At 31.9% G+C, this 27,027-nt stretch overlaps 1 protein-coding gene across 4 annotated transcripts; it reads right to left on the bottom strand.

Moving 5' to 3' along the window:
* Positions 1-445: 445 nt before the first annotated feature.
* LOC144840055 (nuclear factor erythroid 2-related factor 2-like) lies at positions 446-24,895 on the bottom strand. Of its 4 annotated transcripts, none has more exons than XM_078695708.1 (4): positions 24,771-24,895; positions 3,406-4,354; positions 2,559-2,693; positions 446-1,973 (listed from the first exon to the last, which is right to left on the bottom strand). In XM_078695708.1, exons 1-4 carry the CDS (start codon positions 24,885-24,887, stop codon positions 1,324-1,326), a joined length of 1,851 nt encoding a protein of 616 aa, XP_078551834.1. In that variant the 5' UTR covers positions 24,888-24,895; the 3' UTR covers positions 446-1,323. The 4 variants fall into 4 exon arrangements, with proteins under 4 accessions (XP_078551834.1, XP_078551844.1, XP_078551824.1 ...); XM_078695718.1 differs by lacking the exon at positions 24,771-24,895 and adding an exon at positions 9,694-10,007; XM_078695698.1 differs by lacking the exon at positions 24,771-24,895 and adding an exon at positions 5,221-5,799.
* Positions 24,896-27,027: the final 2,132 nt, after the last annotated feature.

Raw genomic sequence — 27,027 nt, 5'->3', positions numbered from 1 at the left:
TTATTTTCTTCTCAGTCTTTTATCAAATGTATTTCAATTTGCGACGACCCACGACTTACGTAATTAGGCATTATACTCCTTTATGCCTTGTTCTCACTAGAGACGTAACGCAAGAACGTAAACGCAAGCAAGTGATTTCACCAATCACAAGCGATGGATTATTCGAACTGTCGCTTGTCTTTGGTCAACTCGCTATCGTTGCGTCTACGTCTTTGCGTTGCGTCTCTAGAGGGAAACAAGCTTTACAGAATCCAATATGTCGCCTGGACCATTGGCTAAATTAGGTCCGACGACGACCGGCAAAAAATTGCCAAACCAAACGAATGTGCACAATAATTAACGATGACGTCATCGATTGTCGCAAATCTCCATGTCCATGATCCCAGCCATATATTATGCTATAAGTCAAAGAGAACCTTATGCAAATAAAAACGAAAAGTAAGACTGTATTTATGTTTTTCCTTTTATTTTTCTGTTTCATTACTTAAAATTAGTTGCTTCCAAGTCAAGCAAAATAAGTTCTTTTAGTGTATGACTGTACAAACTTAATATTTACAATTTATACAAATATATAGAAAGTTATTGTTCAAAACATACTTTCTGATTTTCAAAAATGCACTCTCTCTCACACGCGACTCCATCTCTCACACATTACATTCTCTAGCCATTAATTTTCCATCAATATTTACACAGTTTGGCTCACTACAAGAACATATAGTACAAAAATGTGATATATTTCATAATATAATTAGATTATCATTAATAAATTAACAACATTCATATCTCTATTCTGCTAAGCAAAGTTCATACTACCAAATTTAATTCTTGGAGAACTACTCCATGTTCAGTTTTGGTAGAAAACAAATTAATCTAAAAGCCAAGATTGTCTAGAAATCCCGAAGCCCACGGCTTGGGTTATTTTTTTCCCTACATTATCGGTTTAAGCGATGACAAAACATACTAGAGAATCAGCTTAAAGATAGGTCAACAGAAAGACTGAATTTTAATATTACAATAGAAAAAAAAAATATTTGTAACAAAAACAAAGTCCTGTACCATGTTTAACCTAATATATCAACCATAAATCTATTTTCGATATTTACAGCTTTTTACATTGAATAAAAAAAAAGTTTTGTAATCAGATTTATCTCTGTAATGAAAGCTCTATACTGCACAGTTTATGTTTTAAATAATTTATGTTTATGAGAAGTCTATACCATGAGATCATGTTTAACGAAAAAGAGTTGTAGACATAGATCTAAAATTTCTACCTGAGCGAATGAATAAAACAAAATTGTTTTTATTTTCTTTGACATTAGTTTCTTATTCTTTGTCGTCCTCTGGTAAAGTTGAGTTTCTTGGTACTAAGTAGACGGAACCGTCTGGCATTTGTTGAAGAGAGAAGTTATTTGGGTTGACAGGATCGCCATGATCATCGCACAGACTCTGAAATACTTCACGGTAAAGCTGCGTGTATCGTTCTCGCATGTCCAATGATTCTTTATCGATGTTCCCTCGTTCCTTTAATAACTCGTCTTTTTCTGCTTTTAAAAGATCAATCTCTTCTTCTATCGTGTATATTGCGTCTATTTTCCTCTTTCTGCAGTTCTGAGCGGCAACTTTGTTTTTACCTCTACGACGGATGTCTCGGACTAGCGCCAACTGTGGGTCGGTCAGTTCAAACTTCTTCAGGAGTTCGTTGAACTGGTCCACCGGCAGGTCGATTATTTTCTCTATGGGAATTGGTATCTTTAGGTGCTTCGCTCGCTTCTCGTCGCGCGAGAATCTTGATCCCATATCGTGGTTATTCTTTTGATGGTGGCTCTTTTTACTGCTGTTACCGTTCATACTACCGTTTCGGGAACTCATATTGCTGTATGTGTGATTATGAGTAATGCTGTTCATACTGGATTGCTGCCCGTTATGATTCGCTTGCCCACCACCTTGTCGATCACCACCATACTGAGCATTTCCTATAAGATAAATATAATATAATGTTTTAAAACTATAAAATCATTTCCTTTCCCACCTACAAATGACTATGCTTTATATATTTAAAAAAAAAACTACATTATGACATCAGATCTATAGTTAAATTTTTTTTAATTTTGTGAGTTCATTAGCGGGATAGAGTGTTTCAGTTCCTGACAAGGTTAAGACCTTTGGACTTTGGACATTGTATCGTACAGGCAAGTACAATGGAAATGCATGATACAAACTAGAAGTATAAGCTTCTATTCTCAATGAACAATATTCTTCTTGTTGCATATGGAACTTTCAAGTACACTTATACACTGAACAAGTAAATCTTCCCAAGGAAAATACTTAATCTCCCTTTTTTTCAATAATACGATTTAGAGTTTTTACTATCCCATCCATATTTATAGCCATATTGCACAAAATTCATATTGACAAACATTTATATACAGTTAATAGTTGGCACAATAGTTTCTCAGAATCGTGGGTTCAATCCTGGCTGTATTCCACTATGACTTTTTACAAAGCCTAGAATTTGTTTTACGAGTCATATTAAATTTGACGTAATATAAAATATTTACCTCGACTGTAGCCAGAGGCTCCCTTAACATCCTGGTCAAGACTGCCATCGTAGCCGCCAACTGCTCCTTCCGAGCTACCATCCTCACTCCCACTGTACAAAGATGAGCTGTCACTTTGTTCTGTAAATTGTGAAACTGCAATGATAAAAATCAAACCAACCATTAACCTTTATTAGGTTATGTTTGAACCATATGGTGATGGTAGAGACTGTATGGTTTATAGTATTTTATTACAATACATGAGCTGGCAATGAATATTGACTGTTTAGCTATAAAAACATAATTGAATAAGCTGGAAATGATACAGGGACAAAAAACAAATACATTACTATTTAAAAATTGACTGACCAACAATAATATTAATACTTCGGTAAATTTTGAAATAAAAAGTTGTTTTGTACTGTTTTTGTGCGGTTTACAATTCTGTGAATTCAGAGTAAACAAACAAACAATGTACTCGTCAGCCTTGAATTTAACAATAATGATTGTTGTTGAACTGAGGAAGGACCTAGATAGAAGTGCTAGAATATTGCCAATTAAAGGCCACACATACTATTCTCTCAGACATTTCTTTCTGTAATGGATCAACTTAGATTTAAAGCTGATTTAAAATGTTTTTAATTAAATGATTATACAGTACAGCAGAGATTGCATATTTCAAACTAAATTTGTTTGTGTTTAAACCATATAATATATAAATTATGGTGGATTTTGATATTCTGGTTAGTTACAGTATGTTTAAATGGGTTATGCTTTTTCAAATTCAATTAATTTAAGGTCTACCATAAAGAAATTATGATGGGGAACTAATTTTAAATCAATAGACGAAAACAATATTTGTTCTTACCTGAACCGAGTGATGATATTGCAGAGTCCCGGTCATCTAGAACATCCATAACATCACGGATCTGACCGTCTATGTCCATAGTGTTCACCTCGTCCAGACTTGATGAATTCAACAAGTCGAGCAGTAAAGGACTTGTGCTGTTTCGTGGCGATAACGACGAGGTTGACGTGTCATTTTGTTGGCTGTTGTAACTTTCAGCAATACTTCGATTGGTGTCGGACATCAGCAAATTTGTAAAGTTCATTTCGGGTATATGCAAGGATGCGGATGGCAATGACGTTGTGTTTACGGATAGATCGGACAGCGAAGGTGTTGACGTGAAAATATCTTCCGTTGAATGCATATTTGCGGGTAAGTTTGTTGTATGAGCACTTGGGTAGTGTAACATGTTCAAGTTTTCTGTAGTGTTCGGAAGGGCCATGCCAAAATTCATTGGCGAGCCCATTGTGGTAAAGTTCTCTGGCATTACAGCCTGCTGATGGTATTCTGGGGAGACTTCAGGATTAATAGCAGGTAAATTTAAATTAATATCCGACAATGAAGCAAAGTCCTGCCACCGTTGTTCCATCTCTTGTGGACTGTTAATTTGGCGTTGCATAGCTGGCGCTGTTTCTTGCCTTGCCGTCTGTAGCGGGTTAGTCAAGTCCTCTTCTAATATCTGCAAACACTCCTCCAATGTCATCCCATTTTCATGCGTTTGACCTGGAAATGTTACCTGCGGTTGCTGTGGTATTGCTGTTTGTTGAGTGTTTACTTGGCTGGCAGGGTCTATAACTGGTTGCATAAACTCTCCAGTTTCATTGTCAATGCTGAAGTTATCCCATATATTCTCCTCGGGTTTCTTTAAAGGCTTTTCGATCTCATATCCCTCTTTCGTCGACAAGGAATCATCACGACAGATTCCCATATCAATGTCCTGCCTCCAAAGTCGTTCAATCATGTCCATGTCCTGCAAGGAAAAAGGAAGTAACGCTATTGAAATGTTTAAAAGGAAAAGCAAGCTTATATTGTCACCGCAAGGTGATCTCCAACCAATTAGAATACCTGCATGTAGCTCTCAAACACGGTCAACTCCCAAACAATTCACCAATAGAAATAGTGCAAACAATAGTGTATTATAAAAGACTTCCTTTCACAGGTGGAATAACACAGTTAAAACAAGTCATATGTATACAGTAGCTAGATTACAATTGACTAAACGCAAGCAAATCTTTTAGTTTATTACCAAAGTCAGCTGACTTAGCATATATGCTGGCAGGTTACAGTATACAGAGAAAATAAATATAAAATATTATGAAATGAAGGTTGAATAAACTTTTAAAGTAATATTATTAGATGTTTTTTTTTAGTACATACATTAATCAACACAAAATTTACCGCATTTAATACTGTACAGATTTAGTATTAAATTTAGCAAACTACTGAGAAATAGGATTATTTTTGATCTAGCAATTTTTTTTGAACATTTACAATAAATAAACTGTACAGTAAACACACATCCTTCAACAACATTTTCATTAGTAGGCTAATTATTTATATTGTATAAAAGGAAACTTAGTACTATAAATAAAGACAAATAATAGTACTGTATACTTTTTTTATTATGGTTTGTTGGACAAATAAATAAAGAAAATGAAAAAGCTTCTCAATACGAAATTAATACTGTACAAGTTGTACATATTATGTGTCTTCTAAAATTTTTTAAGCAAAATTTACTGATGTAGAGTACAAATAAATAACCATCAATCCTAATTTATGAACCCACTGCTCAATATATTTTTTCATTTAAAATTATATCATAACCCCTTTTTTTACCTCCTGAGTTAGTTCATCACTAGGACTTGGTGGTATTGCCATGGCACCACTTTCATTCTCATTCCCTTGGTTGCCATTCTCATCCTCACCATGATTATTCCCATTATTAGGATGATTTAATAACAATGGTCTCCCACTGCTAGGTTCAAGACGATCTAAGAGTAACGTTGTAACTTCTCGATAAGGTGACATGTCCATCCAATTTTCAGGATCGAATGTCGGGGAGTCAAGAATCGAATTTAAGAATCGCGAATCTCTTTGTAGACCTTTGGGGTGTACATAATCTCCATCTTCTGAGTTGAATAAATTATGAAACTCTGTTTGAGTCATGACTGCAGTCTGTCCTAACAGAATATCTTGGAGTTCAGGAAGTCTGAATAGGTGACCTGAATTTCTATGTCGAAAACTATCACTGTTGTCTGATCTAAGAAGGCTTAAAACAAGAGCTATGCCAAGAAGCACCTGCGAGAATTGCTTTTTGTTTTGCATAGTGAAGTTTTGTTCTCTTGAAACTTTTTTGTTACTTCTTGCAAATAAGTTCAATCAAAACTTGAGACAAATACTGTAAATGTAGTAAACAACTAGCCTAGGACCCAGACCTAGCCTATCAGTATCACAGAATTCGAAAAAGTCTCTTCCTACACATCATCTGAAAAAAAATGTCTTTGTTTTGGGGCCGCCGAACAACAAAATGCAGGTGGAAGTAGTCTTTCTGGTCCAGACGCTACTAAAACCACTTAGTACAATACATAGGGCCTACAGTACGTAGGCTACACAACACTTGTAGCTAGGCGGCGGCCTACTGGATACCACACAAAAACAACCAAAATTTCAGGTACAGGCTTATAAAACACTGTTTCTTCAGAAAAAAAACCGTCAGCTTGTAAACATAAGGCGACTCCAAGCCCAGTTAGTATAAGGCCCTACAGCTAGGCTAGGCTACCCTTCCGATGTGTTTGTTGCGTTGTGACCACACAGTCAGTCCACAGCCAAAACAAAGAAAAGGTCGCCTCAAATTTAATTTCGCTGGCAATTAAGCCGGTAACTTTCGAGTGTAGACTGTTCTAAAATTAAAACACGGATGAAGATATGTATTTCCAATTCAAAAACCTATAACTAGCACCAGGCCTAGTAATTATTTAGTCAGATGATCGTAAATTTCGTGATTAATAACCGAAAAACAAACACTTTTTCTGACAAAAAAGAATCTTCTAGACGACGACCGAGAGGTGGCGCTTTTCATTGAATCAGCAAATTGGGGAAAGATGGGATATGTCTCTAAAATAGTAAATGATGTCATTTATTGAGCGTGCGCCCTTTGCTATAGAAATGTCGTCACGAGGAAGTCTGAAGAGATTGTGACGTCAATGCAAATTAAAGGTACACAAGCTATTGTACTCTATATTGTACCGAACATAGCAAAAATAATATTAAGACTACAACTACAACAATTGACTCCATCTAATAATACAAGTAAGGAATGTCAATTTTGAATGAATTAATTATTTTCGGATATCATTATTTTTGCATGACCTAATAAATTCAACACCCAAAGTGAACTAAATTTGGTCATACTACTGCTGGAATAGTTTATACTTTTTTGCATATTGTATTGATGAAACATTTTATTATTATAATAATATTGTATATTGGTGGCCTGATTTTTAATATTAATTAAAAATACTAATATAGCACATATTAAAAAAAGTTATTTGATTTACCATAATTAAAGCTAATTAAAATTAGGATATACTACAGTACTTATATTTCAGGTTGGTTATGAACAAATATTAAAATTATTTTTATATTGATTGATATTGATTTTTCTCACTTTTATATTCAATACCCAATATATTAATACTGTATAAACAGATTACTTCTAGTTATAAATTTAAATACTTTATAATGAATTGAATGGTACATAATTATGCTATTTCATTAATAATAAAACAATAATTTTGTAATAATAATAAAACAAAAAATGTGTTTTACCTGAAAAACAAGTTAGTAAGAATGTATCCAATGTACCTTCATTCACTACATCAGTAGCTGACTAATTGTGTAATAAAGAATTTATCTGAAATCATTCTAAACCCCATCCCTCTATGGAGGTGTAACCTTTACCTTAGTTTAAATAACAATTGTATAGGCGATAATATAGCGTTTATATTCAAAGGGTTGAACTCGTACCTAGATATTAGATTACAACAATTGCAACACGGTTCACATGAACACACCCAAGCTAATATGGTTCAATCAACTAGAAGATAATACAGATTTTATCATTACTGCTCATACAGTAGGTCTCTGATAATACTGTTTGCTCTTGTCCTATGTTACCCCTTACTACACATACCAGGATCACCTGTTCACAAATTGCATTATTTTTAGGCCTAGACCTAATACTACTCATTAGATTGTTTGTCAGTTAAATTTAACTATTTACAATATAAATGTATTTCATGATAATATTTCTAAAAAAACTGATGATAAAAATTATCTCTTTATTTGAAAACATATGGTAATATTACTTTTTGCAATAAGTACACTTTAATTAAGTTTAATACTGTATGTATGGTACTGAACATTATCTTTAAGTAGCCATTGATATAAGGAGATACACAGAACACTAGAGGGGCATTTTCCCTATAGATTTGTATTTTAAGCATTTTTTGTTGTTGCAAATAAACTTATAGTTATAAAGTATAAAATATATATAAAGTGATTCAATTCAGGACTCAAAATTTACTTTAATATTCAACCTTTGCTAGTGGTAAGAAATCTAACTAGTAAAATGAACAACTTAATAGCAAGCACATTTTGGCAAATTAATTAATTCTACAAAAAGTTTAATTTACAGGTCAAGAGAACCGCACATTTTGCTAGACAAAAAGTAAATGAAAATTCACAACTTCAGTAAACATTAGCTAGTTAATTTTCAACTAGCAATTATGAAAAATCTACTTAGCGAATTTCTAGTTCGGTAGGGTGAATTTCGAGCCCTGCAATTGCATATAATTAGCCTGATGCTATACAAAGTTCCTTTGAGTATATATTTCCTGTCAAAACAAAAAATTAACACTATTTTTAATATGAGATATTTATAACTCTATGCAGAAGTGGATATGACAAGTTTAAGTATTTCTAATGATACAAAACAAGGAAAACACTGTTTTGTGTTTTCACTTTGTAAATTTTGGTAAAGTTTGGCAACTGGTAATTGAAAATGGATGGATCTGCCCCTGATGTAGAGTTTTTCACTTTGTAAGTTGGGCAAGTGGTACATCCATGTATTGACTGTTCCTGGATGTACAAACTGTGCTAGAATGTTCTACATACTTAATTTCCATGGTAACCATAGCAACTAAAGACACAAGATGATCAAATGGCATGATGTACAGTATAATCAGTCTTGTGATGTTTATATAAATACAGAACCTGTCAGATATGTTTACAGTCCATTCAGAACCAAGTGCTCTGATAAAATAGACTTTCCGGTATTGAATAAATAACGCTGCATTGAAGTTTAACTAACCATAGAACCAACATTATCTTATGAATATTAATGAACTTTTAATAGGTTACAAGTTTAAGTACACTTAAATATAAAATAAACATTGATTAAATTAAAATTATGTTTTATTTAAAATAACAGTGAACATTTAATAATTTGGTGGTATTTGTAAGAACTCAAATTAATTCGTCACCAAAATGCCCAGATTTGTATTTTAAAAATTTGTGCCAATTGGTAATGTTGATTTCAGGAAAATGTACCTTTAATAATACAGTAATGGATATTCCTCAATGCTATTAGTCAATAATAATAAACAATAGGGTATAATTATAAAGTTCAATAGTCTGGGTAAAGTACCAAATAAGTCCATTTCAGTGACAAGTGACCAAAGGTAGGAAGTGAGCAACATGTGATGTTGTCTTGTTACTAACAGTATATGGCTATATACTTTCACTTTGTCAACACAATAATGTTGATAACAATCTAGGTTACCAATTTTGCATACACATTAAAAAAATATCTAGGCCATTAATTATTTAATATTCTTCTACAATTTAATAGCATTCTTAATATCAGACATCTCATCATCACAAAGTGATGTTGAGCTAACTAGGAATCATCATACAATGTTTACAGTATATTCCCTGTTTTTAAAACTTCCTGATGAATAAACAGGGCATACTTTAACATAGTACGAACCAAATGTCACACTATATCATCACCGATTGACCCCATGTGACAAATTTTTCAATCTAACATTTTACGTACACATAAATATAGAGGCTAATTTTTAAAGCAGTTGAGTACCTACCGGTATCGTAGCCTACATAAGCACAGTCGGTGAGGCGTAAGTTCTGGTAGACAAATACAATATACTCCGCCGGTCGGCTTGTTATTTTAACCTTTACCAATATTTTTTTGCGAAAAACATACATAAGTAATTTTCTAATAAAACCTACCTCCATTGACACACTTTTTGGAGAGCCTGTTTCCATTGGAAACTCTGTCTCTATTTCGATCATTTTCTGTAAGGTACTCAGTCAGATGATAGTGCTATATCTACTATATGGTGACCACCTTTTAGGCCGACTGTCGTTGATTAAAAACCCAGTGTAAAATACCCTCTCACGTAGCTTCACTGTTTATTTTGTACAAAATGAAAACAAGACTTCGGTTGCAGACGATTTAATGAATTAAAAACTGACAATTATTACGTCAGAGTCTCAGTTACGCTTTCTAACACCAATGAATTAAATTTCAGTCCAAAATGAAGCTCTGTATAATATAAATGCCTCATAACATCGTCAACGCACTGAAGCAGAGCGGCAGTACTGGCGTAAGTGCCTAACGTCATCAGTAACCAATCAGATTCGATATGAATTTATAGTAGAGTGTTATATTTGGCTTATTAATATTTGCATGAACTATGAACTGAAATATCGATAGAAATGGCAAACATTATACTGTACGGTTCAGTGAATTATCATTTAGACAAGCGACTTCCGTTTTCAAGGTCGTTTGAAGGTGGGAAGGGGATTAAGGGTGGGAAAATGTAGAGTAATAAAAAAAAAGGCAAACACATAGTGGCGAGTACCGTAAAGCACACATCCATACAAATCAAAACAAGAAAGACAGATATACTGGACAGTGGTTCGCAACGTAAATCACTAAAGAGCATGAGCCGAAACTTTGGCTTAAATAGGAACATAGGCCTATAAATCCAAAGAAAAAATAAAGCGTTCGAATATACTCACATGAAAACAATACCGTAAATCACCGAGGGACACAAATGATGTCCCTCCTATAAATATATCCACATAAAAAAGAAAACCCCCCAAAACATTAGAATTATTAACTTAATAAGTCTAACAAGATAAATTGTAATTGTGGAACTTGAATGTCTGACTTACAGCGAATAACACATGACGTGCCATGTTGTTCATCGTAACATTAATATAGGACTAGTGAAAATGAATGAAAAATGAAAACGTTGAGAAAGTCATTATTTTGTGAAAGTCGTTAAACTTCGTTCTTACTCCAGATTCTTGTTAGGATTGTGAGTTGAATGGATTTACCTTGATTTTGGATTATTATAGCGGAGGTGATAAAACGAGTTGGGATTAACCGGCTATAAGTAATCTTATCATATAGAATATACCGTTATCCTCGCGGTTGTGGTATAGTAAATACAATATCCCAGATTGTCAAACATTTCAAAATCAGGTCAGTATGGGCCAATCTACAAATACAATTTTTTTTTTTTATTTCAGATACTTGTACGTGAAGTTTTGAATTAGACCTTTTAAGTCTAGACAGACGAGACATCATTATGCCTGATCCTGAGAAGTTTCCATATTAAATTAAGTTCCAGTTTCGAGTACGAGGCGACTATTTCTCTCAGCTCTCGAAGAATATCTAATTTGGATCCTGTTCTCTCATATTGGATTGATTATCGACATACTGCATTTTCACAGCATGTAGATAGTTTTATACAAACATCAGACAATGTATGACCACATTGCACGTATAACAATTGTGTTATCTTTTGTGTGGCATGTGAAATAGTTATGTTCTTTAACATCCTATGCAAACATCAGACAATGTATGACTACACTGGATGATGATGTAACAATTGTGTTATCTTTTTTGTGACATGAATGAAAAGGACATTATAATTCAATGTTGTTATCTTATGTTCATAATGATTACATAATGTGGCTCACCAGTTTGATATCAAAGCCACGTAATGGATATGACACATATTTTTCCACGGAAGCTGCGATACAATTTTGTTGAGTGCACGTAGAGATATTGTGAAGTGCGGTATCTTCGTATCCTATCCTCTATAATAAAGGCTACGTACTTGTGTAGAGGGCGCTATGTATTAAAACAAGTACATAAGCATAACAAATTATTTGAACCATGGAGAAATAAGTTGAAACAGTAGGCAATCATTACAGATAAACCAAGTAGGTAACCTTTTTCTCCATGGTTAATATATATAGGCACAAACTGTAATATTAGTATCAAAAAGGAAACAATTATTTTATCTAATTTTCATATAGGCCTATTAGAAATCTAACAATATGTTTGTTTTTTGTCCTCAGTACTTTCTAAGATTAAGATAAAAAATAATCAATGTAATGCGTCGAACCAAAATGACGTGGACAAAATAATTTAAAGTTAATAATAGTAGCATTGTTATAGATTGGATCAGTATTATAATTTAATAGTGTTATAGAAATGGAAATATTACATGCATGATGTTGTACAATATATGAAGAGCGCCATCTCTTGTCAATACGATGACCATCTTAGTTAAATTCGATAATTTCTGTGCGTTTCCTTTATACCGTTTCAACGCACCGCAATTCACAGGTGGACGCTGTCACCTATGTTTTGCCTTAACTTATTTCGACAAGTGCAAAGTGTAAACGACTATATTCCGCACAATTCTCGGCATATTTTGAATGAATAAGACAACAAATACAGTCATAAACTCATCGCTGTTAAGACAAAGAACACAAGGGATGTGGTAAATATTTTGTGAAGGTTTCGTGCCATGTCTTAACGAAATTACAGTTTCTACTTGAAAAAAGCTGAACTGAAACTGAGTTGTGTTATCGGGACTTTTTCACAAAACAACCCTTTTTTTTCATGTATAACGAACATGGATTATTTATTACAGGCCTACCTAGAGGTATGCAGATAATTGTCTAAAAGAATAAAATAAGATAATTAAAACAGTATATGATGTGTTTTTGGTCTATTGTTTTTAAACTAATTAATGGCATCTCACATTTTAGAGATAAAAACAGTTATAAGCCTATAAATGAAACAAATTTATTCTATATTAATGGATAAATCATAATTGTAACATAATTAAATTGTATAATATATTACTATAACATTTTAAAATTATGTTAAAATAGCTTTTAAGCTATTCTATTTAATGCTGATATTTCGTATACATTTATAATGATTCATTTTTTTATATGTTAACTTGCTTTGAGTATTGGTATGACACGCCACCTTGGAGACAATGGTCATCCTTTGTTACTCTTTGAGACACCCCAATGTTTTGTTTGAAAAGAGTCCCTCCATACACTAGAGAAATAAAATTAGTACTTCCAGGGCCTATATAGTTATACAATATTGACACATGCAGGTCCTAAATTCAAAAATTATCAAAAGTGAAATGACTTTTGATTCGAATTAGTAGATTTTAATCAAGACACCTGCTAATCTACCGGTTGCATGAAGCCCTCAATTTAAACACCAACCTTCCACAAAACATACACTCTGATTGATGAAAAGTAACAGATCAAAAAGTTAATTTTTTCTGCCAAGTCATGTCCGTTGTGAGTACTTTTTTTAATGTGCGTGATCTTTTTTTACCCAGGTGTCCCCTTTTTTCAGGAAACGAAGTTATTTTTGTCAGAAATATCACTTAAGATGGTAGAATTAGATCTTCATTTGCTTTACATCTGTTTCATTTTTCTGTGTTTTTAATCGGTTAAAAACAGTTTTGACGCCAAATGCGTTTGATTTGCCGGTTTACCGGAGATATAATGAAAAATAATGTAAAACATTCTAAAATAGAGACTTTACCGTGTATATATATTTATATATTTTGAAATGGCAACTTAATTCGTTAACCTCCGTTCAAAAGTTAATCCTCACAAATACCGACAAATGAGCATAAACGTAAGTTGGACATCGAGATAGTAATAAAAAAAAGAAGAAGAAAAGATAGGTTGGAATGTGTGGTCTTAATATCAACGAAATGAAAAAATATACCAATTACATAGTACGTAGTTAAGATAGGCTCAGATCATAAAAAGTTAGTTTGTAAACAGGCTTCTCAAGTTAAGCTAAAACAATACATGCTGCAAACGATTTTAGACATCCTGTTTTCAAGTAAATTTGCCTAAAAAGTAGGTGATTTTTATGACAAGCCAGGACGAAATAGTTAAATGTCTGCCTCGGCTAAAAAGGGGTCGATATGCATGAATTGCACGCCAACGATGAGTTCAAGTTCACTAATAAGATTCAAGGAAATGGTAAATTCTGCTAATATCGAGAAGGGTGAGACTAACTAACGCATGTCAACGAACATAATGTAAAGCAGATACAAGTTTACAAGAAACACGAACGTTAGATCGCTTCAGTTTTGTCAATGTGATTATCATTGCATGAATCAGTTATACAATTTTCAACAGTAATTGGTAATTAACATAATTTAAAAATAACTTTAATTTGAGACGTAATTTAATGACATTTATTTCTTAATTTTAACAAATTAAATAGATCAGTTATCAATACATTAAAGATAAAGATAATCTCTACTATAAATACATAAGGATCAATAAACACAATATAACAATAACTTACAAACAGCAAACTGAAAAAAAACTCACCAAAACGACATCAAACAAACAAAAAACACATTATAGATTATTCACATTTATATACCTCGACAGCCCCGTTCAACTTCTTTGTTTCTTTTTGAAAGATTGAAAATAAAATAAGATAATAAAATATTATTTCTTCCTTATTCCATTAATACAAAAAGTTTATAATGTGTAGTTACAGAGTTGTAGTCATGACGTGAACGTTTACCACACCATGGACAAAAACACAAGTTGCAGGCGCTAAAATATGGAACAACCTACCAACTGAAATTAAATATTCCCCAATAATTGCTTCATTCAAAGCTAAGATATCGATCTCATTTTTTTTCACAAAACTAAACATTTTTTCCCTGATTTGTTTGTATTTAAGACAAGACCACATTGCCAAATAGGTTGCTGATTGTGTAGTCCTGTATAAAGATGTTGTTAAATAAATAAATATATACAAGCAATTTTACAATCAACATCAATTGATAATTTTTTGAATTGGAAAATTAACGCGTCTCTAAAGCATATCCGAATAGTTTGCTAATAGTTTGCTAATAGTTTGCTAATTCAAAAGTTTGTTAACCTATTTCAATTTCCTAATTATTTTTTTTCTCCATTTTCTAATTATGTAATAATAAACCTTTCTATCGCTTGTTATTAAATTTGGATAGTTATAGGCCTATATAAGAACAATAAATCCTTCTATGTTCGCAACGTCATCTCTCATTCGAAAGAGCCTCAATGAAAACCAACTTCAACACACCATGGGAAATCGGAGCTTCCTTAACTCAGAATAAAAACCGCACCTCAACGAGCAATCCGTCCTAACTAATATCCTATGCTAGGCACAAATGGCATGTTATAACCAGAGAGACAAGCTCGTACATACAAACTACATGTGTACACATTTGCCCTGATGATTGAATATTATCCACAGTAGGGCCCGTGTCTGCTCGGGCTAAATTGAATACAGATTGATTGCCTAATTGTTGTAGATAACGCTACCAACGTACAAATGTTGTTGGTTTAAGCATGTGTGCTACAGTTTCCCACTTGGCTGTTAATTATTTATCGTTCTATCCATATGGATTCTGTGTAATTAAAACAGAATATAAGTACACATCAGTACACAGTATAGGGCCTACTCTAATCATTTAAAAACAGTTAAAACCTATTTTTCTCTTTTATAAATTAATCTCTAGAAACTTCACAATTCCTCCAAAATTTTAGTGTAGTGACGACAATCTTACAACTCTCATATTCAGAACAAAAAATTACACAAATCTCAATTTTTAAGGCTCCACTAAAATCAATAATAAAATTTAAATAAATCACAAAATCTATATGCAAAGATTGAAATTCACCAAAATTAAGAATTGATGATTTTTCATTTCTTTAAATAGTAATAATTCAACAAGATGACAATTCAAATGAAAATTAAATGAACATTCTCATTTACCTATATTGGAAATTTATTAATATCCACCATATCGTTCAGTAACAAATAATGGAACTTTTCATGTGTAACGAAGTGTTTAATAATATACCTCAGTACCTTTATTTCAATTGAATAAAAAGCATCAAATTCAAAGGCAAATAAAAATCCGTAGCAGCCATAAACAGCTAAAAAAATGTAAATCTAGTTGATTTTATTATGCAAGCTATCGTATTTCTTCAATATTACAAACAAATGATACTTTTAGAGACACATGTGATTTATTTTAAAAGTGTGATTCATAAGTGTTACGCAAAAAGGAAAACTGAATGTTATCGCCCGAGTCGAGCGGAAATTTGTTCCATAAAGTTCCTTTGATAGTTTAGTAACCCCGTGGTATCTAAATAATGAATACTTAATTTAAATAATTATTTAATAAATCAATAATCGGATTTCAAGGTTATCTAAGATTTCATCTAGAATGAATTTACAGAATGTAAAAAAAAAAATGATTTACGAAATATTATGGGACTATATATCTGTTTACCTAAGGCTACTTTTGAATCTAGAACAGCACATTCTGCATGTTTATCAATATGTACCCAGCCAGTGTGTTATCTTAATAATACATTGTAATTCTGTTGAGATTAAGGTATTACACAGGCATTAGTTAATCAGTAGTATCAGAGAATATAGGAAGACCAAGCGATTCAGCTTTAACCATGATTTTCCAACATGTACCAAAGTTTTTTTAAACAAAAATGAGCGGAGCTTACGCCAAACTACAAAATGTATGTATGGTGGGAAATAAATAAAGTAAAAAGTAAAGAAGAGTAAATTGTTGATAATTATTAGTTATTTAATTATTTTGAAAGTTAAATATACAGTCAATTGGCGTACGTACTTTTGACCTATTATTGCGCCTTCTATAGAGAGTTGATGTATGTGTGCAATAAGTAAACATATTTCGCCTCACTGACAAAGTTGTTTTGTATATGGAATGATCGTGGATGTATTAAGGATACAAATAAGAGGAGAATGATTTCACTTCTTGAAGGGTGAATCTTGGGACAATTATTCCGTGAGAAAATCCTGACAACTAAACTTGTGTTCTGAAGTTGTTCAGCTCCCTGGGCACTTTCTGGGGTGGATCCGTTACGACCTGACCTGAGCAGACAACTATACTTTCTTCTCTAAAGTTCGTTAGATAGCATTTATACTTATAACATTTAAATTAGATCACCTTGAACGCTTCTTGTCACTTTCTTTTTTGTCAGACAGTGATTTGTCAGAAGAAGAGACTGCGTGTGTGTCATCCTGCTTCAAGATCTTTCACAGCCTAGGCCTCCTACTACTGTACATAACAGAAGAAATAAAACAGGGGTGTGAAAGAAAACTTTCGAGAGGATGTGAAATGAATCAAGGGCTAGCCCTATGGGACCTAACCCTGTATCAATCGACTTTATCATAACAAATTTGCTCCTATCTCTATAAAGGCGCCTGGTCCAGATGTCACTAAAAAATTTGCATTCATTTTCATCAAACTGGAAAAACTAATAGATGTGTTTGTGTTGCATATTGTCTATCTATTCGCCATATTTTGATAATGTTTCTAAGCAAAAATCAATTATACTGCTAAATTTATCTTTGAGAATACGCGCTTACCTGTATTAGACCTACGGTATAATGCCATTAAGAACACATATAGGCCTATAGATATGTAAATATAGGCCCATGATCAGAAATGTGACGTTTCATGCAGTTATTCAGGAATATCTTAACTGTTACAGTTGACGACATACTGTGAAAAGGAAATTATCAGATGTCAATAACTTTAAAACCTATATACTTAATTAAATAGTTCATATTAAACCATAACTATTATTGAATTTGACAATTGATTTATTAATTGAGCAATAGAGTATTAGTAGAATAATTTGATGGGTTTAATTGTTTCGATAATGACATTTGGTAATCATGTGCTGATTATACACTTTTTGCCGAGTCATGATTTTCAACATTTTTATTATCTGATAGTGCAGGAATGTTGTGAACCAGCGAAGGGCATTCTACTTGTTGGTAAACAGAGACATTAATGCTAACTAAACACAATCAGCAGATACCCGAGAGTAACACGGTAGACGGTAGTACAAAACAAAGATAGGAAAAGATGAACACTATTTACCGTACTGAAAAGCAACTGAACTACACGATTACGTCGTAAAGTTGGTAAATATAAGAACAACGTAAGTGTGTAAACTTTATAAAATAAAGTAAGCCTCATTTTTAATAAAACTCGCATTAAAATAAAGAACAAATAAAAACAAAATATGTATAAACTTCTTAAAAACAACATATACAAATAAGCCTCATTAAAAACATTTGTAAAGTATTTTAGTGTATCTTTATATAAAGTATCTGTAAGTGTCTAAATAATTTTTTTTAAACATACACAATTCAAACGAACCCTTTAAAAAAACTTTTAAAACGCTGAGCATTAGAAAGTACAGTATAGAACAAAATAAGTGTCTTAAACAAAACACAAACACGAATGAGTCTACATTTCAAAAAAAGTCTTTAATCTTTTATCTGAATGGAGTCTGTACGAAGGAGGCTAAGCTAACTTCCCATACTCAAGTGCCAATCTAGTGTGATATGAATTTGCACTTGTTGGAGGCTAATGCCCCAAATACGATTAAATCAAATTTGTCTGTGAAATGTTTAACAACATCTACAAAGTAGAATGATGTTGATTTGCGTGTCATTTTGAAATGCTGATCATGCAATGTGGTTTAATAAGAACTAGCGTGAAATTGACGCGGTCTCGGATACCTCCCTTTGGCGCGCTTCCTCGGAACCACTTCCACGCGCGAAAATAGATTACGTCATCACGTCTTTCGAATATCAAAACATCATTTTTTTTATCTTTCGAGTCACTTGGGTTTAATTCATACAATGTTTAATTCAATTAAACAATTAATCTTATTAATAATCACATAATCATGTAGCTGTGAACACAACTTTAAAAGATTATTGACTAAAATTGAAATCTAAGAATTTGAGCGTCAAGTAATGTAATTTCCGTTCAATTGGTATGTTGTAATTTTTAACGTGTCAAGGTAATGTGACGTAGTTTAAAGAAGTTCAAAGCGACTCACTAACAAAATGAAATTAGTTTATATATGAGTCAGTAGTCGTTCAACAGACTTCTCGGGTCAGTGTATTCTCAACTGTTTGCATGACTTGGCAAAATTAAAGTGAGATAGTGAAAAGGACAACATGTGGCGCGTTTCACGCAAACGTATTACGAACAGAGCCTTATGAGTGCAGCAGCGGACAGGCTTCCTGTATGTAAAATATCGACCCAAAAACCTACATACATCAAGCATGCCACCTGAATGCAATAACATGCTAACAACGATAGTTTAACAACGTAACATTATCATTTTATTATCACTCCTCACCAATGTAAAAAAATGCAAACCTGTTTCTAATTGAACGTGTATACCAGCGATGTTTAAAGAATTCGAATGCCTGTGTTTTATCATAATCAATTAATATAGACTTAACCATGTATATTTCTTTATTACATGATTCCACAACCAGACTCTTCCCTGCCACAACTATCAAAATAACGAATTAAAATTATCATTATTGGGTAATTGAATATATTTTTTTCCCCAGAGATTGAATTTCTTAAGTCTACCAATTATTTATTTATTTCTGAATATCAAGGTGATAGTTTCGATAATAACCTCATCAGTTTTTGTGATCTTGTTTCTAATTTTAACTTACATCCACAACAGGTAATGTAGCCTAAACTACTATGTAATCCTTTTGTCGGTGTAGTAGGTCTACCGTATTTGTAATTAATTTGGCGGGGGATAGTTTATTACCATTAGTTAGGGTCTAATGTAAAGCACCTAGAGGGGTCAGTGATCCATTAGGCGCTATATAAATATTGTTTATTATTATTATTATTACTATTAGTTATGGAAATAGAAAGCAGTATATATTTCAAAAAGCATTGAAATTGTACAATTGTATATGATATCATTAATAATATTGGTAGGACTTTCCGATAAGTTTTTGACATTTTGGTTATTAATAAATCATAAAAACAACAAATCAAGCAGGGTAAAACTTATTAGATTTTTCTTCAAAACTTGTAAACATTTAATTTCTTCTTCCTTTAGTAATTATTTTAAAACGTTACGGTAGGCTATTTTTTAAATTACATATGTAACATTTATTGTTTTTGGGAGACAGTATCGGTAACAGTATATAATATAATAATACCACATTTATATAGCGCCCTTTTCATGAGTAATCATGCTCAAAGGCGCTTTACAAGCATTATTACCCCAGTATTTTTTTTGGGATCAAACACGTATGGAAACATACTCCCATAATGCAGCCGGTAACCAGCGCAAAGTTGTGTGTAGATCTAACTGGGTACCCATTTATACACCTGGGTGGAGAGAGGCAACGTAAGTAAAGTATCTTGCCTACGGATACAAGCAATGCGGCGAGAGTTGGATTCGAACCTAGGTCTGACGATCGGTAGTCCAACGTCCAACACACTGCGCCACACGCCCTTACAGTATAGGTGCTATATAGATTATTAAATATATTTACATATTGTTAAATTTTAAAATTGGTACTTTTTCAAAATTATAAACATGCTGTTTCTCTTTCAGGAGTACTTTTAAAATATAACCACTAAATTGCTATACTATACTAACTGAATAAAGAAACGAATAAATTAAAAAGAAGAATTTGTGTTATTATGTTCGTGAATATCGTCATTCACCTAGTGTTAAGCGCTGTCTACACTATCAAACTTTATGTGACAACAAAATGTGATGTGCCCATATATGGACACGATGATGTCATGTCATTACCATATTTGGACATATCACTACCATATTTGGACACATCACACTTTTTAAAGTAGTTTGATAGTGTAGACAGAGCTTTACAAAACACATCTTCATCACGGAATATTCTAATTTCCTCAGACTCAACAAATATTCCGCTCTGGCTCTCAGTGGACCGTTCAGTTGATGTGCATTCAAGTGTTGCCACCACCATTAGGTTTTGAAGAACTTTATAAGACCATAAAATGGCCGAAAACGATTTAACAATCACTGCCACCCACTCACCCACACTTTAAAATATCGACACGCATGCAGTGGATTATTACAGATCATACAATATATTTCTGATTTTACTATTGTTATCTTAATTACAATTTGTAAAGCATCTTTTTCTTGGTCAAACTGTAAATATAAATATAAGTTTCATTTCTGATATTAAAACTACCGTAAATTATTAGCCTACTTTTTTTATACAATAATTATATAGGCCTATAGGCCTATAATTATATGCGTTTGCCTTTAAAAACAATTTTTCAATTTTAGATTAAGTAATAGATCTATTATAAATTAGAAACTAAACAATTTTTTTTTTATGAAGAGAAAGAATATTTTAATTCATAAATTTAACAACTTTAAGTACAAAGATTTGACATCGTCAGGCCTAGGCCTACATTATGAATCATGCCTTAACAGTACAAGATGACCACTGTAATTATGAGTTGACGGACAAAGCCAACCTAGCCTTAGTCTAACAACATCCTTACAACATTATTAGGCCTACATTTCAATCCTAAAATGTACATGTTTTGACACGGCGTTTCCACTCTTCTTATCACATGCCCTTTGAAAGCCCATACTTAACTGTTGAAAATGGCTTCTAGACGTGTACAGTAATGACAACTCCCTGCTAGTTATTCGGTGATAAAAGAAGAGGAACACAGTCATACATATGCTAGATTAGCTTGTTTAATTACTTATTGAAAGATATAACTACTAATGTAAGATTTAATTAGGTGGAATCTGTGGGTAATTCAGTAGCATTTAATTATTCGTTTAAAAGGGTGGAGTCAGTATTTAAATGGAAAAATTGGTTAAATTATAATTGCAAACAAGCTTTAAAATGTGTGTAATGCACTAATATGAATACTGTTTTTTTTATGTGATTACATATTCAATACTAATTATTAAATAGTCTTATTGTCTTTGTTTTATGATCTATTTAAAAAATAATAATTTATCGATATCGTTTTCTTATACTTGTTTTAAAGCAATGCATTATTATACATTTTAACATTAAATACGTGTACGTTTAAACGCTGATGGCTAATACCATGGAGTAAAGAGTAATGACTTTACTCATGGCTATACTAATAATATCAAGTTTATAACGGTTGTATATTGGTATTCACTGGCACAGACATGACGATAATGATATAATTGTTGATTAAAATTTAACAACATATGAGCACATTCTAAGAATTTGGTAATTAATTGTCTATTTTAATTAATAGCAATACCACATTAAAATACGTGGGTTGGGGTATTAATAATATAAATCAGTATCGTAGTAATAATATAATAATAATCGTCACTGAATGTACAGTACTGTATGCCCTAGCATATGTGTAATAAATTTGAATAGGAATGTTATAAACAAAACAATCTACATATATAATACATTATCGCCGTAGAAATTGTATTTTTTATTATAGCACAGGCATCTTTCAATAATATAATTATATGCCGGTAGTTTTTTTAGAGTTTTCTTCCTTGAATTAGGAGGCCTAAATGTATATGTATAGGAACATATATCTGAAAGCATTAGAGAAACTCAAAAAGTATATAATATATTTATTATAATAATAATTCAATCAGTTTATATATTATTGTGTTATTTAAAAAAAAATCAATGATATTTTTTTAGCCAATGTCGCCTTATAATGTCGGGATTTAAGTCTTCAAGTAATAAATGTACACTGGTAGTTTGGCTTTAATTCTAATGTACAACATAATAAATATGGGTTGTAAAATGTGTTTCGCTCAGGTAATAATCAACAATTTAATTATAAATTTGTTTAAAACCCCTTTAAAAGGTTCTTTTTTAAACAAAGTTGTTGAACCGTAAATATTTAGATCAACCACAATATTTGCTTTACATAAACTATTCCAGTTTTGTAAAATTTAAACCAATGTTATTATAACAATAATATTATAAATAAAATTACAACAAAACATATTTATGGGTAACTTAGTCATAATATTGTTGGGTTCTACGTTAAATATATAATTTTAACAACTTAAAAATAAAACTTTAAATGTTATTACAATGTTAGATTAAAAACATGTATTATATAATAATTTTAACAGTATATTTAAAAAACGTAAGACCATTACAAGTTTATTATTTCTTTATCAATGTTGAATTTAAAAATTGAGTTATAATGCTTTTTAAGAAAACACTTTAGGCCTATTATATGAAAATGTGTGTAATACAATTGTAACATAACATGACTAAAAGATATATGCAATGCATGTAAAAAGGATCGCATCTTATTTTCTCTTAAGTGTAATAATTGATAACAAAACACCAAAATAACAAATATTCCGAACTATTTCTGAACCTTTTAGGATTTCACTACATACCTTAAGCACTTACATTATAAGAATTCCTAATTAATCATAAAAGATTACAAAAAACTTGCAAACTTAATTTGTCTCCCTTTAATCTGTCTGCCTGCTAACACATATATTTACAATATATGTATTATTTGTGGAAAACTAATAAACAAACAAACAAAACAAAATCAATTTGTGTCTTTTATGGTTGGTATATTAATTGTATTAAATTTTTTTCTAAACTATAGTTCGTTATAAACTTTCATTAACAAGATTCCAAACTTATTTAATTTTCACATAGGCCTAATAAGTCTATATTTACTAGGCTTATATGCCAACAAACTGACATAAGTTACTTAAGAAACTGTTAATCTAAGTATTTGTTTCAAAGAAGATTCCTATTGTGCTATATTGTTTTTACTAATAATGATATTCCACAATGTATTGTAAGCCTAATAATATTGACAAGAATTTAAATTAAATTATTCAACAAAAACATAAGTTACTTAGAAACTGTTAATGTAAGTATTTGTTACAAGGAAGATTCCTATTGTGCTATATTATTTGTTTTATATTAATATTGATATTCCACAGTGTCCTAATTGTATTGACAAGAATTGAATTTAAATTCAACTATTCAACAAAAACATAAGTTACTTAGAAACTATATTTGATTCAAGGAAGATTCCTGTGCTATATTATTTTTTTATAATGATATTCCACAATGTATTGTGTTAATTATATTGACAAGATTTGAATTTAAATTCTAATTTAACAGAAAGATTGAACATTTTTACAATGCTCCACCCTTCGTGGATGGTTTACTACAGTTCGTTGATTTGATTAGGAACATCAAATCACCGACATAATATGATAATTAATAACTGTAATTATACTCAGCAAAGATTGCATGAGAGTCAGTATATTTGAAGTTATATTTTAGACGCTATCCATACGCAAGTACAATACGGTACCGTTTAAAAAAAACAAACGCTTTTAACCCTCATTTTATGAAATGCATTATGGTATTAGAAACAAATATTCAAACGCTAATTAACATAATATAAATAATAGCATTATCATGCAATTACTAGTATATTTAATATTAAAGCCGTAAAAAACAATTATTATTTTATCCTTGTATAATATTGTGTATATGCAACTACCGTACTTTGGGGAAAAGGTTTCGTATAGAAAATAATATTTACAGTTCTTTTCATACCGTATATCATTTAGCCTATCAATATTGTCCTAAAGAAAACGGTTCTAATTATAAAGATTATATCAGTAAACTTGAAAACATAAATTGATATTTTTTTGTGTAGAATTCATACTTTTAAAAGAAAATTATTATAAAAGTAATAACATTTGTTTCTGTATTCAACATTTTTAACAACAATGTCGAACAAATGAAATCGTTTCTCTATATTTTTTAAAGTTTAAAACAGAAAAAAAACCTGGCTAAATCTAATTTTGAACCGTTTTAATATTTTACCAAACAAACAAATAAATTATGTCTTCCTACGTGATTTCGGCAAAAGTGGCTCTACTGTATGTTGAAACAAGTTGTTAGTATTATAGCGCTCTCTATAATGCGTAAACTTTTCCAAACAAATTGAAACAAAAACGCAGTTACTTCAAGTCAGCTTCTAAAAATCCCAAAAAGGCGAATTGACCAGAACAGCAATGTTGGGTTGCCTTACCTTTTTAAAATGCTTGTGACTATTATGGGTACTATATCCAACACTGTACAAAGGTACACGACGAAGTTCACAAAATCTAACCGCTGCCATTCTTTCACACAGTCCCCAATAACTCATCCTAGACAAATGGCATAATTTTTGCCAACTTTCAAAACTTAACTCGACGCATTTCACTAAGCTCCCTATGAATTCGTTTCACTAGCTTCCTGCCTCGACAGCTTTGATTGGCTGTAACTTGACTGAGTTTGGTTACTCTGTCATTTAAGGGCAAATCGCGCCTTTCCTTCTAAACGGGGATGACAAGCGCCATCAGGTCACGGTTATTTTGACTCCTATTTTAACTAAAGCGAGAAATCAAGTCATCATCGCGAAAGAAATGTTGAGTTTAGTTTTTTTTTAAAACCTCGATGGACAAATGTACAGAACGTCATCGATGACACAACTGTCCGGATAAATCTTTTTTTACCTAAATTTTCCTTCCGAAAAGTGGACGAAGTGTTACAAAAAAATGATCATTCATAATTTTGTTGACCATTCAAATTTGGTTGTGTTTACTCATTCATCCTTGGTTCTAAACTATCCCTCTAAAGCTCTGTCTACACTATCAAACTTTATGTGATAAATGTGATGTGCCCATATATAGATATGATGATGTCATATCACTACCATATTTGGGCATATCACTACCATATTTGGGCACATCACACTTTTTTTGTCAAACTAGTTTGATAGTGTAGAAAGAGCTTAAAGTATAATGGTACTAAACTATTTCAAAAGCTCCTTCTTCTTTATTAATAAAAGTTGTACGCCAATACCAAACAAAGGTAAGCATTACTTAGGCTAATATAATTCGTTTTCATCAAACATTATAAAAAATATTATCGGTTTAGTTCATACGCGCTAATAATAACATTAATCATAGGTAGATCCAAGAAAAGGTAGAGTGGCCCGGGCACCTTTGAATTTTTAAAATTACAATGCAATAGAGCAGACTGGGTTAAGTTTACCACTTCAATTCATTATTTTTAGGCCTCTTCTATTTAAAAAATCCTGGATCCGCCTATTGTCTTTAGCGTCGTCATTTCGAGTTGTTGATTATAGCAACTGACTTAAGTATGCCTTTTATAGATGCGTTACTTCATTAGGGAGTTCTCCAATCGTAGTATTCATCCACATTCATATTTACAAAATCACGCACTCACGAATCATTCATCGCATTCAGTTTTAACCTTGAAACATCAATTTGAATTTTCTTTTCAGCATCCCTAATTTTTAAAGAAACATAAATTTTGTTTTCAAGAATTTCATTACTGTGAATGTATTGCACTTTTTTAAAGGCATTTTTCCAAATCTGGTGAGTTGTTCCCAATTGAGCCCGAGGTCTGTGTCCATTACGTGTTACGAATCATCCATTTGCCATTATGGTGTGATATTAGTGTTTAGCCTAGAACAGCTCTCTGTTGAGGCCTACCAATGAGATGACATAACAGCAATTTATTTTATACGATATTTAGTTTACATGAAGATCAATAATTTAAATTACCAATGAATTGCGGGAGGAGTGGCGTACCCCCCACAAACATACAAACTTAGTGGAGTCTGGCCCAAACGCTATGGAAATGGAGATAGGCACCACGGCCGTTAGCATTAGCTTAGGTTTCGACTTTACCTGTTACCAATGAATTGTATAAGAGGCATTTACCGGTAAACATTCTATACTTTATTTAACATTCTGTATAGTTTATTTCCTTTAAATGATGAATCTTGCAAAGGTAAATGAATGTACTATTTAATCAATGTAAACATGTTTGTTAAATGCATATCATGCATTGTTATTAGTAAATTAGCACTGGCTAGAAAAGCTCGGAGTGTGTAGCCATGTACGAAAACCAAAAAGGTCTATTATGGAATTAAATTTAAATATGTTATTTGATTTTATTCTTTAGATGAATATCAGAGATAGTATCCTTATACAATGAACAAAGGAGCTCAACGAATTAATCCTAATAAAATATATAAATATAAAAAAGAAGCTACCGGATAAAAAGGACACATGTTACAGAGCTCATAAATTACCGAATAAATGAATAATATTCTTGATATCAAATAAACAATTGAATTTCAATTTCTAATATGGTTTTCATTATTCTAATGCTTAGGCTATAATAAGATACGTTGTCTAGACTAAACACCTGTGAGGGTCACCAAATAAGGTTAATTCTCTATTGTCTTCTGAAATGTTTTAAACAACGGGAGA

This window comes from Antedon bifida, chromosome 1 (assembly GCF_963402885.1).
Source record: "Antedon bifida chromosome 1, ecAntBifi1.1, whole genome shotgun sequence".
Taxonomy (NCBI): Eukaryota; Metazoa; Echinodermata; class Crinoidea; order Comatulida; family Antedonidae; genus Antedon; species Antedon bifida.
The sequence above is the reverse complement of the archived record's forward strand: the minus strand, read 5'-3'. Positions and strand labels throughout refer to the sequence as shown.